This window comes from Chiloscyllium plagiosum, chromosome 4, assembly GCF_004010195.1.
Source record: "Chiloscyllium plagiosum isolate BGI_BamShark_2017 chromosome 4, ASM401019v2, whole genome shotgun sequence".
Classification (NCBI taxonomy): Eukaryota; Metazoa; Chordata; class Chondrichthyes; order Orectolobiformes; family Hemiscylliidae; genus Chiloscyllium; species Chiloscyllium plagiosum.
The window spans coordinates 27,523,684-27,537,006 of record NC_057713.1 but is presented as its reverse complement, the minus strand read 5'-3'; the positions used below and the strand labels follow the sequence as shown (position 1 = coordinate 27,537,006).

The following is a 13,323-nucleotide window of genomic DNA, read 5'->3' as shown; positions in this document are numbered from 1 at the left end:
AGTTTCCTTAATCTGCTTTTCAAAAGCACAGCAATCCTTGTTTGTTAAAACAACCCTCTCTGCATTTCAGTCCCCAGTCAAAATCCAGAGAAATAGTAAGATATGGTAACATGGTATGATCTTGCCAATGTTTTGTGGAATTACAATAAGATTCCTAACTCCTTGCAATAAAGGCCACCTTTACTGTTTGCTTTCCCAGTGGTTTGTTGTAGCCGTTTACTAACTTTATGATTATTGTCTGAGTGCACCTGAATCTCTCTGGTAGCTAATACAAATATTCTTATTTTCTATTCCAATTATCAAAGTAAAGGGTCTCTCACTTGTGCACAGTACGCTCTGTCTTGTTGCCCGCTCACTTGCCCTGCCTGCTCTGGGTAGAATTGGAGATCCAGTGATCACTAACTGATGTTACTCTTGGTTTGTCAGTGAATGGCGCATGGTCCAGTTGGAGTCCTTGGTCCACATGTGACCGTTCCTGTGGGGGAGGAAAGGCACTTCGGATTCGGGCTTGTACTGACCCACCCCCTAAGAATGGGGGGCGTCCATGTCCGGGAGATCGGTTTGAAGTGATGCTGTGTAATATGCAACTGTGTGGTGAGCATGACAGGATCGATATGTTCATAGTGACCACAGTCACTTGCTGGCTGCACTGTTAGGCTGGTTTAGGAGATGGCTGGGGATCAGTGCAGAATGGCAACATTATTGACATATTGAGAGAAAAGGGAAGTATGGGGTGGGAATGGCTGATAGGGAGAATGAGTGGTTACACTGACCAATTTGGGTTGGAGTTTGGTGAATTGTGATGATTACACCTGAGGATGAGTGATCATGATTGGGGTCTAGGTGGTGATGGTTAGAGGAACTGGGCTTTGGTCTGAGAAGCAGTGAAGGAACGGTGATATATTTCCAAGTCAGGATGGTGAGTGGCTGGAAGGGGGACTTGCAGGGGGAGGTGTTCCCATGTATCTTCTGCCCTTGACTTCCGAGATGGAAGGGGTCATGGGTTTGGAAGGTGCTGTCTAAGGATCTTTGGTGAATTTCTGCAGTGCATCTTGTAGATAGTCCACAGTGCTGCTACTGAGCATCAGTGGTGCAGGGAGTGGATGCTTATGGCTGTGGTACCAATCAAGTGGCTGCTTTGTCCTGGATGGTATTATCAAGCTTCTTGAGTGTTGTTAGAGCTGCACCCATCCAGACAAATGGGGAGTATTCCACCACACTCCTGACTTGTGCCTTGGAGATGGTGGACAGGTTTTAGAGAGTCAGGAAGTGAGTTACTCACTGCAGTATTCCTAGCACTGTAGCCACTGTGTTTATGTGGTGAGTCAAGTTCATTTTCTGACCAACACCAGAGGATGGTGTTTCTGGGATGGAGTTTGTGAGAGAGGTGAGTGATGGATTTATGCAGCAGGGATGGGGTTTGGCAAATAGAGGCAAAGCATGGACTGGGATCCAGAATCAAGGTGGAAGGGGCAGAACTGGCCTGAGGGGGTGAGTGTTTTTCTGGGAGGGAGTGTTTATCTGGGAGGTAATAGTTTCTCTGGGTGAGGATTTTTGAGGGGGAGTGCAGTTTGGTGGGGTGGTTCTCTATGCAGTGCTGTGATCCATTCTAATTTTGCACTTTGACCTTGTGGTTCCTCAGGAACTGGTTCCTGTCCCCCTGCAATGCAGTGGTCTGATTGTGCCAATCAATGCCCACGTTCCTGTGTTGATCTGCAGGCTGGAATAGCATGTGCTGATGTGGAAAGGTGTGAAATCGGCTGTCGGTGCCCTGATGGTGAGTGCCTACCAGCTGTCAGACTCTGGACAACACTCCAGTCCCAAACACACAACCCTAATTCAACAGGCTCATGCTCAAAAAATCATGAAGCAACACTTACATTCCAATAGCACCTTTCACATCCCAATGCATTTTATTTCATTTACTATCTTGGCGTGGTAGTTGCAGTTGGGTTGTTTACCATTTTACACACAATCAGCGTACAGCAGGTTCTCACACAGCAGTGGGGTCACACCAGTGATTGGTTAGGTGTTGATGGAGTTGGTTTCCTTTCCTATCTTCCAAGTAGTGTCATAGGATCTTTTGTATCCATGATGTGGAGGATCCAGTGTTGGACTGGGGTGGACAAAGTCAGAAGTCACACAACACTGGGTTATAGTCCGACAGGTTTATTTGAAATTACAAACTTTTGGAGCATTGCCCCTTCATCAGGTGAAGTAAAGAGAAGCACACAGACACAGAATGTATAATCAGAGAGATCAAAAAATCTTACAAGTGGTATGCCTGGAATATTGACAGGCTGATTAATGAGTCTTTGGAAGTGATCAAACATGTCAGACAGTGTTAGTAAAGTGTCAACAGCTGAACAGCAAGTGAAGAGATGACCTATGATCCAATTAATTAAAGCAGAAAGATAATTACAAAAAATCAAAAATAAGGTGGTGCTAGAGACAAACCAAATGGCTGGAATAACATGACAGGTGTAAGAGACCCACGTTGAGAGTCAAACCAAAGTAACAAACTGTACAAACTAATTAAGGTAGAGAGATCATAACAAGTTATCAAGGTAATGGTGTCAAAATAGGACAGTTAGGAAGATTTTACAGCTACAGGACATTGTGGTTGGGTTATATGTAGCGTGACATGAACCCAAGATCACAGTTGAGACCATCTTTGTGGACACCGAGCTTGGCTATCAGTTTCTGCTTGGCGATTCTGCTTTTGTGTGTATCTTGAAGGCCACATTGGAGGACGCTTACCCAGAGGTCGGAGGCTGAATGTCATTGACCACTGAGGTGTTCCCTGATTGGGAAGGTACATTCCTGTCTGGTGATTGTGTGCGGTGTCCGTTCATTCATTGCCGTAGCATCTGCATGGTCTCGTCAATATATCATGCCTCAGGGCAACCTTGTCTGTAGCTTATGAGATAGACAACATTGTATATCTGCTGCGTACTTGTGGGTGGTGTCCTCACATGTAATGGTAGGACCTATGTCAATGATCTGACATGTCTTGCAGAGGTTACCATAGCAGGGTTGTGTGAATTCTGAACTTTTGTCTCCATGTGAGAAGATATATGAAGGTGCTCCCTCAGTACTGACCTTTTGATAGTTTGGCGCTCCCACAGTATTGACCTTTTAAAAGTGCAGTTCTCCCTTAGCACAGACTCTCTGACAGTAAGGGGTGTAGGTGAGGACAAGGGAGACCCCTATCGCTTTTATGGGAGGGAATTGGGGGGCTGAGGGCTGAGGGGTGGGAGACGATTTGGACACATCTGGGGGCTGCAGAGGAGGAGAATCATTGTGTGAGGAAGAAGGTGGACATTTGGAGGCCCCTTTGTCAAAGTTGGCATCATTTGAACAGATGTAACGCAGACAGAAGAACTGGGAGAATGGAATAGAGTCGCTACAGGAAGTAGAATGTGAGGATGTACAGTCAAGGTAACTGTGGGAGTAAGATGATTTGTAGTGGATATTGGTGGCCGCCCATCCCCAGCAATGGAAACAGAGATATCAGGGAAGGGAAGAGATGGACTAGGTGAAGGTGCCAGCAGGGTGGAAATTGGAAGCAAAATTGATAAACTTTTACAATTACAGACAAGAGAGGGAAGCAGCACCTATTAAATCATCGTCATACCAGAGGAAGAGTTATGGGTGGGGGCTAGCATAGGACTGGAACAAGGAATGTTCCATGTACCCCACAAAGAGACAGGCATTACTGGAGCTGAAAATGTGTTGCTGGAAAAGCGCAGCAGGTCAGGCAGCATCCAAGGAACAGGAGAATCGACGTTTCGGGCATAAGCCCTTCTTCAGGAATTCTTTTCCAGCAACACATTTTCAGCTCTGATCTGCAGCCCTCACTTTCTCCTCGAAGGCATTACTGGAGCCCATGCTGGTATCCATGATCACACCTTTGACCTGAAGGAAGTGGAGGAGTAAAAGGAGAAATTGTTTACTCCGATATCTGCATGCCTGCTTTGGCTGAAAATCTGAAAAAGATATTATGGATTTCATTAGGTCAAAGGAAGAAGTTTATGAAGTTGACAGGTAAACAGTCAGGCCAAGAAGGGAGCACCTTAGAATTCAGCAAAGGATGAGCTAAAGACTGTTGTTAAAAATGGGAGAATAGAGGTCAGAAAACTTAAAAATGAATTGTAAATCTTCTGCAGGTAAGCAGAAAGGAAAAAATTAGCAATAACAAATATGGGTCCAGTTCAGCCAAAAGCAGAAATAGATTGATTGCAGAGAAGCTCACCTCAGCCACATTAGGGAGATTTAAACAATCCTTAGATAAGCACATGGATGATGATGGCATAGTGTAAGGGGATGAGCTGAGAATAGTTCACAGGTCGGCGCAACATCGAGGGCCAAAGGGCCTGTTCTGCGCTGTATTGTTCTATGTTCTAAGCTGCTGTATCTGCTGTCACTGCGGGAGGAACATGCCCCCTAAGAAGCCTGTGGGTTTTAATGAGGTCACCTCTCATTCAATGATTACAGACCCAATCTACTCAACTTCTCCTCATAAGATAGTCCTTCCATTCCTGGTATCAATATAGTGAACCTTCTCTGGACTGCTTCCAATGCCAGTGTATCTTTCCTTTGGATAAGGGGCCCAAAACCATTCACAATATTCTGACCAGTGCCTTGTATAGCTTCTGCAAAATCTCCCTAATTTTACACTGTATTCCCTTTGAAATAAAGGCCAACATTTCATTTGCCTTCCCCACTGAACTCGGATGCTGACTTATTTTGTGATTCATGAACAAAGATTCCCAAACCTCTGTAGCTTTCTTCAGTCTTGCTCTACTTAAATATTATTCAGCTCCTCTATTAAGCAGAAATGTAAAATTCTTTAAAAGCTGTCGAGGGATGAAGTAGTCAAATGTTTCTCTGCTGTTTGCAGGTTATCTTGAGCAGGATGGTATATGTGTCGCTCCTTGGCAGTGTCAGTGTACTGATATACTTGGACAAACCTGGGCACCAGGGAGCATACAACAGAGCGACTGTAACAACTGCACATGTACCGAAGGGCAGATCTTTTGTTCAAACTACACCTGTCCGACCAGTGACTGTTCTTGGAGTCAATGGTCCATGTGGTCCCAGTGCAGCATCACCTGTGGCACTGGTCTCCGAACTCGGTTCAGGTGAGGTGGCTGAGATATCTGCATAAGGTGGGGATTGGGAATTCAACTCATTGGTCAGGTAATGGGAGAAATTGCAAAGTAACTGGAGACAAACAAATGACAGAGGATTGGGGGGAAGGATTACCACTGTAGGACAAGAAGGAGCAGACCATACAAACAAGAGTCAGGATTTAAAGCCCTGAAAATGAATATACATCACGTTTATCAGAAAGAAATCAAAGTTAGTAGAGATGATGATGTCGTGGTGATGTCACTGGATGAGTCAAGAGTGTGGTGCTGGAAAAGCACGGAAGGTCAGGCAGCATCCGAGGAGCAGGAGAATCGACGTTTCAATCATAAGCCCTTCATCAGGAATGAGCAGAGCATCATCATTCCTGATGAAGAGCTTATGCCCGAAATGTCGGTTCTCCTGCTCCTGGGACGTTGCCTGACCTTCCGTGCTTTTCTAGCACCACATCTTGACTCTGATCTCCAGCATCTGCAGTCCTCACTTTCTCCTAATGTCACTGGATGAGTCAACCAGAGGCCTAGGCTGGGGTCATATGTTCATAACCCACACCACAGCCAATGGAGTTTAAATTCTGTCATTAAATTGGAAATATAAAACTGGTCTCAATCTTGCTGACCAAGACACCACCATCAATCATTGTGAAAACTCTTTGGGGAAGGAAATCCACCATCTTTACTTGATCTGCCTCCATGTGCCTCCAGACCCCCTACAATGTGGTCAACTCTGAGGTTGCTGAAGGGACCACTTTCAGGGACAATTCGCGAAGGACAACAGATTCCAGCTCAACCAGCAACACCCACATCCCTTGAATAAATGAAAAAAAATACATGTGACCTGATGGGCACAAGAGTCAGAGAATCCCTGCAGTCTGGAAAGAGGCCCATCAAGTCAACTCTCTCCAGAGCATCCCACCCAAACCCACCCGTCTCCCTTATAACCATGCATTTCCCAGGTGGTGAAATGGGAAACTAGGTTTAAAGGTGGGTCAGTAGAGTTGCAGTGGAAGAATTTTAAGGAAACATTAAAGAACTCTCTGCAGAATGAAGGGCTGTTTGTGACGGACTGTCATCTATTAATGACGGAGTAAGTTAATGATTGATTGAAAGATGTTAGATTGAAAGAAACACTGAATATCTGTTGGTCAGTCAGAGGATTGGGTAGACTTTAGAAACCAATGAAGGATGACTAAGAAGGAAATGAGGGTATCCAGGGTGTTTGCTCCTGTGTTGAGGCAGGGGACGGTGAAAAATAGGTGGGTTTAGAGAAGCAGAAAGGAGGAGATTTTTCTTTTATCAAAAAGTTTTAGTGTGGAGTTCTCTTCAGGCAATGGTGGCTGGGTATTTTAATGTAGTCAGGACTGAATTAGATAGACTTTTAATAGACAAGGGGGTTGAAGGATATTGGGACAAACAGGAAAAAGGAGCTGAGAGCACAACCACTATCTTCTTGAATGATGGAGCGGGTTCGAGGGGCTGAATGGCCTAATCCTGTACCTGAGTCCTTTCTTCCTCTGAATTCTTAATGAGATACGTAGAGACATTTTAACACCCACGGGAAAGGATAGCCAGGACATTATGTCTGCCAGGGGAGAGAAGTCTCTGGTATACAGAAGTGGGGAGGGTCAGTGGGAACACAGGGGAGGGAAACGGAGGGAGAGAGAGAGACAGAGAGAGAGAGAAAAGGAGCAATGTTGGGGAGAGGGAAATGGGGAGGGGATGGGTGGAGGGAAGGTTGTGAGAGGGCACTATAGGGAGGGGTAGGTGGGCAGAGGTCACTAATGAGACTGGGGTGGAGGGGAGATGATGACGTATGACTATGGGAGGGGGAGGTAGGGAGGGATCACTATGGGGAGGGTGAAAAATGACTGTCTTTGTCCTGCTGTTTATTGAGCAATTTTTCTGTTAAACATTTTGATTTTATAGAACCTCAACTTCAGGGTCACCAGACAGGAAGTGTCAACAGGAACAGGCTCAGACTAAACCATGTGACCAAGGCCCATGTCCAATACTGTGCCTCCATGACCAGCAGGAGATGAGACTTGGCGAGAGCTGGTTTGTGGGTGAATGCAAACAGTGGTGAGAAACTGTAGGCTCTTTGTCATTAGAATGGGATTGCAGAGTTTCAGATCTGGTGAGATCAGAGAATTGTGTCTTAATCAAAGAGATTAGGGTCAGGATTTAGGGGGATGATGTAAATTTCGTAGACCTGGATAATCTAAAGTGTTTGAGATGGTCTGATCTCATCCAGCTTCTGATTGATCTGTTTGTGTATGTACCAGCTGGCTTACTGTACCGTGGTTAATGATCAGATTGGTAACACAACTAAATATCAAATGAGTCTATCAGTAAATGTGACTCTGTTTCAAATCAATCACAGACAAGCCCTAACTCTGGTCATGCCTCACTGAGACAGTCCTAACTCAGCACAAAAATTAAAGATTTTATAAAGTGCATAATTCCTCACATTACCTGATTTTCAGAGTCTGGGTGACAGCATGGGGCAGGTTTCAGGACTGAACAAGAATTATTATCAATACAAATAAATAGATTCTCACTACATAAAAACAAGTATGACCATCAATATATAACTATACTCATTAAAACTCTTACCCTTTTTATTAACTAACACAGAAATTGCTGGAGAAACTCAGCAAGTCTGGCAGCATCTGTGGAGAGAGAAAAACAGAGTTAACGTTCCAGGTCCAGTGACCCCTCTTCAGACAGACCCTGTGAAGAGGAGTCACTGGACACAGATGCTGCTAGACCTGCTGAGTCTCTTTAGCTTTCTCTGAGTTTGTTTCGTATCTTCAGCATTTGCAGTGATTTGTTTTATTCCGTTTAAAACGCTTCCCTACAGAAGTTTAGACAAATACAGAGAGAGAGAGAGAGAAAGACCAAAAAAAAGTGAATGGAAAGATGAGGAAAGGACATCAGTGGTGCCTGTTCATGGGATTTATTGAGACGATTCTTGTCCTGATCAGATGCTGCTTCTCAATCTTTCTTTTCCAGATGCTTTCACCTATTTACAGGAGTCACAGGGTGACTGGTTCACACTTATAAAGCCCTAACTCTGACTTACATCAACTGAAGGAAAAATAAACTGCCTTGAGATGTTTTTTTACTGCAGGGCAGTAGAAGGCCAGACCAGTATAACAGTCCAGCCAGCAGAGAATATATCTCATATATAGACAGAGTCAGACCCCTAAGACATTTTATATGTAGGGCAATAGGGTGACTAGGGAACAGGTAGGTCATGGGCTAAAGCAGCAGAGTCCAGCCATATCCACACGGCTTCACCATTGTCTTTCCAGCTCAAAAGCTCAGTCACATTTATTGTTTTGCTTTTGGTTGCCTTGGGGCATCCTTCTGATGTCCCCCTGTGGGAGGCCATGGCCCTGTGTATCTCCATCCCCACTCCATCTTGGGTGGCAGCCAGGAGACCAGCCAGGATGTGGTCTGATCCCACATGGACCCCAGGGACCAACTGATCCCACATAGTCCCCAGCCTACATTCAGACCAGCACAGCTTGGACCCGAACCTGAAACAGGACCTGGTCAGTTGATGTCCAGGGTGGGAGGAGGCTGTGGGACCCTTGCAGGGTGACCATCTCTAGCTCGGAGATGGTGGAAGCAATGGCGTTGCTGACATCAGGGAAGGAGCACTTTGTCAGGATCCTGAGGACAACGTCAGATGGTGGTAACTGGAGAAGTAGAGAGCGTGAAAGCTATGGTGAGGGAAAATGAACTTCTGAAGCTGTTTCTATTTCAGTAGCATTAATTTAACATTAATTCATTCAATGCCTTGATACAATTTATTCAGTAATTTATTCTGTAATGCTAATGGTGCCAGAGTGTGGTGACATTATACACTATTCACTGTACCTAGGTACAAGTGACAATATTAAATAAATCTAAATCTCAAGGACAAAAAAGAGGGAATTTATATTTTGAGCCAGAGGAAGTGGATGAGGTCCTTAATGAATACTTTGAATTTGTATTCACCAAGGAAAAGGAGATGATGGTCAGATTGAGGAGGGGTATGTTGATATTCTAGGGCTTGTCGATATTAAGAAGGAGAAGGAGTTGGGTGTTTTGAAAACATTAACGTAGCTAAGTGACCTGATGGAATCCATCCCAGACATTCAGGGAGGCAAGAGAACAGATTGCCGGTGTTGTAACAGAGATCTTTGTATCCTCTTTAGATTCAGGCAAGTTCCCAGAAGACAAGAGAATAATCAATATTGTTCTTTTATTTAAGAAAGGCAAAGGAATAATCCAGGAAATTACAGGCTGGTGAACCTTATATCAGTGGTAGGGAAATTATTGGAGAAGATTCTTAGGAACAGGATTTACTCGCATTTGGAAAAGAATGGATTTATTACGGACAGTCAGCATGATTCTGTGTGGGCGAGGTCTTCTCTCACAAATTTTGATTGAGTTTGTTGAGGAAGTGATCATTTGGTGAGATCGAAGAAGGGAATCTCGGGGATTGTGTATCAGCAAAAGACTTATGAAGTTAACATTAGGGGATATATTAGCTGTATCATGGCTATACTCATGAATTTTGAATGGAATTTTGCTGCCAATGGAAGCGACAAGAGGAGATGTGAGAAACAAAGTCTGACATTGCACAAGCTGAGTTGGAGAGACTGTGAGGTTGTATATGGTGCCACATGTGATGATGTTTGATGTTCCTATTAACTACTAAAAGTGAAATTGGCCTTTTATTTTTACATATCATTCACCTTTTAGGTAATGGTTGAGTTCAGCTGATTGCAGTTATTAAAAGTTTTAAAAGTGAAATCTGGTCCCCCAAACTTCTTCCCATCAGTCTACAGGATTGTAATAAATTACCAAGGCTGTTTTTTTATTGGGATTCCCTCCAAACCACTTTTGCCTTTCTACCTCTCTCTCTCTCTCTCTCTTCTCAATTCAAACCTCTGATCCTCTGAAATAATCTCTCCTTTTGTCTCCAATCTTGTTTTATGATGCTCCTGTGATGTTTATTGGGTGCAATATGAAAATGTATTGTTGTTGATAATGGAATTAGTGGATCGAGATATTAATGATGATTTAAATGAATTTAATTTACAGGGAGAGGTAGGAATAGAATTTCAAAAGTCAGTGGATGATAGTCCTGATGTCTGAACTACAATGAGATTAGCTTTGATCGTTTGAATGCTTCATGTTATCACACACTCTGACCTTGTGCTGTTGTTCTTATTGCAGCCTGTGTACCCCTGAAGGAATCTATTGCCAACCCCTGGATTGTAAAGGTAAAGTAGCCAGTGTGATGTGGAATTGACGTGTGTGTTGATTAGATTAGATTAGATTACTTAGTGTGGAAACAGGCCCTTCGGCCCAACAAGTCCACACCGACCCACCAAAGGGCAACCCACCCATACCCCTACATTTACCCCTTTAACCTAACACTACGGGCAATTTAGCATGGCTAATTCACCTGACCCTGCACATCTTTGGACTGTGGGAGGAAACCGAAGCACCCGGAGGACACCCACACAGACACGGGGAGAATGTGCAAACTCCACACAGTCAGTCGCCTGAGGTGGGAATTGAACCCGGGTCTCTGGCGCTGTGAGGCAGCAGTGCTAACCACTGAGCCACCGTGCCACCCACACGTTGGAAGTAACTCAGTCTCCCTGTGCTCAGTGTTTCTCAATGTGAGGGGCAGGACAGTGCCTATCAGCATCAGGGAAGAAGGTGGCATTGTCAGATCATACATTCCAGCAGATAGGCACCCAATGGGATACGAGGGACAGGCTAGTGGCTGGTTGGATGATGATCAGGAAGAGCATGAAGTGTGGAGTCTGTAACTTGTTCATCATCCTCAAACCAGTGTGAAATGTTAAAGTGACTGCTCCAAATGTCAGTTCCATGAAGGAGTGCAGTTCAATCCTGGGCATAGGACTGTACAAGAGATAAAAGCAAAATGAATAAATAAGGTTGTTATAGAGGATTCCACAGCTGCTGAGTGTAACTGTGTCCCTGTCACTGAGAGACCCGCATGGAGAGTTACCTTCTCTCACAGAGAGGCTACAGATTATTCTTCAGATGGAAGGCAGTGAACTGGATAGTATCAGTATCAATAACATTGAGACAGCAGAGATTGAGATCCTACAGTCCGACTCTCAGCAGCTAGAAAGGAAGTCAGAGTCACTACCAGTGTCCCTGCTGGCTTTACCTGTGAGAAGTTCCTCACAGACTGCATTAGGGATAGGAGCTGGATGAACTTCGGGTCATTTGGGAGGCTGAGGAGTTGATAGAGAGGCCTTACAGGAAGGTAGTCACACCGAGGTTACAGGACGAAGGTAGCTGGGTGACCATCAGGAGTGGGAAAGGGAATAGGCAGTCAGTGCAGGGATCCCCTGTGGCCATTCTCCTCAATAACAAGTATACCATTTTAGATACTGTTGTGGGGGAACGACCGACCAGGGAAAGTGACAGTGGCTAGGTCTCTGGCACTGAGTCTGGCCCTGTGGCTCAGAAGCGAAAGAGGGAGAAGAGGAGAGTGATAGTGATAGGGGATTCATTGGTTGGGTCAACAGACAGGAGATTCTGTGGACGAGAACGAGACTCCCGGATGGTATGTTGCTTCCCGGGTGCCAGGGTCAGGGATGTCTCAGATCGAGTCTCTGCAGGATTCTTAAAGAAAGAGGGTGAGCAGCCAGAAGTCATGGTACACATTGGTACCAATGGCATAGCTAGGAAAAGGGATGAGGGCCTGAAAAATGAATTTCTGGAATGAGGAAGGAAGCTAAAAAGAAGGACCTCAAGAGCAGTAATCTCTGGGTTGCTGTCTGTGCCACATGCTAGTGAAGGCAAGAATAGGAGGGTATAGCAAACAAATGTGTGGCTGAAGAGTTCGTGCAGGGGACAGGGTTTCAGGTCTGTGGATAATTGGGTCCTCTTTTGGGGACAATATGACCTGTACAAAAGGGACATGTTTCACCTGAACTCAAGGGGGACCAATATCTTTGAGGACAATTTTGCTGCAGTGGGGAAGCTTTAACTTGGGTTGGCAGTGGATATGGGAAACAGAGCATCAGGTGAGAAGATGCAGCGGTTGGTGTAAAGGTAGATGCAGCAAGCAGACAGGCTGTGAGGCAGGTTAGACTAAAATGGCCAGAGGATGGGAGTCCAGGCAGAAAGGCAGAATAGGAAGCTATGCAGAGGAAAGTAAAATTGGGTGACAGAATCATATGCAAAAGACAGGGAGATGGATAGATTCTAAAGGGCCGATGAGTGTAAGGGCACTTTATCTGAATGCCCCATAGTATTCAATACAAAGTCAATTAACTTGTTATGAAAATCAGTACAAAGGGGTATAATTTAGTTGCCATTCCAGACAGCTGCAGGTTGGTGCAGGTTGGTGATGACTGGGAATTAAATATCCGAGGGTATCAGGTAATGAGAAAGGATAGGCAGGAAGGTAAGGGAGGTGGGCTAGCGCTCTTAATTAAGGATGAGATTACAGCGATAGGGGGAAACGATATAGAATCTAAGGAGCAGAATGTTGAATCCATTTGGGTGGATATCAGGAATAGTAAGGGGAGGAAGTTCCTGGTGGGAGTAGTCTATAGGTCAGCCAATAATAATGCGACACTGGCTCAGGAGATCAGTCAAAAAAATAGCGACACATCTTAGCAAGGAACGGCAGTCGGCCTGGGGGACTTTAACATGCACAGTGACTGGCCAGATCAAGGCAATAGAGGCAGTCTTCAAGAGGAGTTCATGGAACTCATCGCTGACAACTTTCTTGAACAGCATGTTACCAAACCTACAAGGGAGCATGCAATCTTAGGCCTGGTCCTGTGTAATGAGACAGGTAAAATTAATGATCTCCTGGTTAAGGATCCTCTCAGAAAGAGTGCTCACAGTAAGATCAAATATCAGACAATTGTGGGGGGGAGTGAAATAGAATCATCTAAAACCAGGGTGTTGTGCTTAAATAAGCGAGACTATAATGGGATGAGGAAGGAGTTGGCTAAGTTAGACCAAGAACACAAGTTATATGGTGGAACAGTTGAGGAACAGCAGAGGACTTTCAAAGAGATTTTTCACAGTGCTCAAGGAAAGTGTATTCCGGTCAAAAACAAGGGTAGGAAGAGCCAGCCTTGGATAACCAAGGAAATAAAGGAAGGCATCCAAT

The 13,323-nt window shown here is 44.7% G+C and overlaps 1 protein-coding gene across 1 annotated transcript in view; it reads left to right on the top strand.

The window, feature by feature from the left end:
• LOC122548771 (SCO-spondin-like) overlaps window positions 1-13,323 on the top strand; it is a 188,294-nt gene that overhangs the window by 18,000 nt on the left and 156,971 nt on the right. Inside the window, exons 2-6 of the mRNA XM_043687538.1 lie at window positions 427-594; window positions 1,643-1,777; window positions 4,904-5,144; window positions 7,077-7,229; window positions 10,383-10,429. Of these exons, the coding sequence (XP_043543473.1) occupies window positions 427-594; window positions 1,643-1,777; window positions 4,904-5,144; window positions 7,077-7,229; window positions 10,383-10,429 (744 nt within the window). The remainder of the gene's footprint in view (window positions 1-426; window positions 595-1,642; window positions 1,778-4,903; window positions 5,145-7,076; window positions 7,230-10,382; window positions 10,430-13,323) is intronic.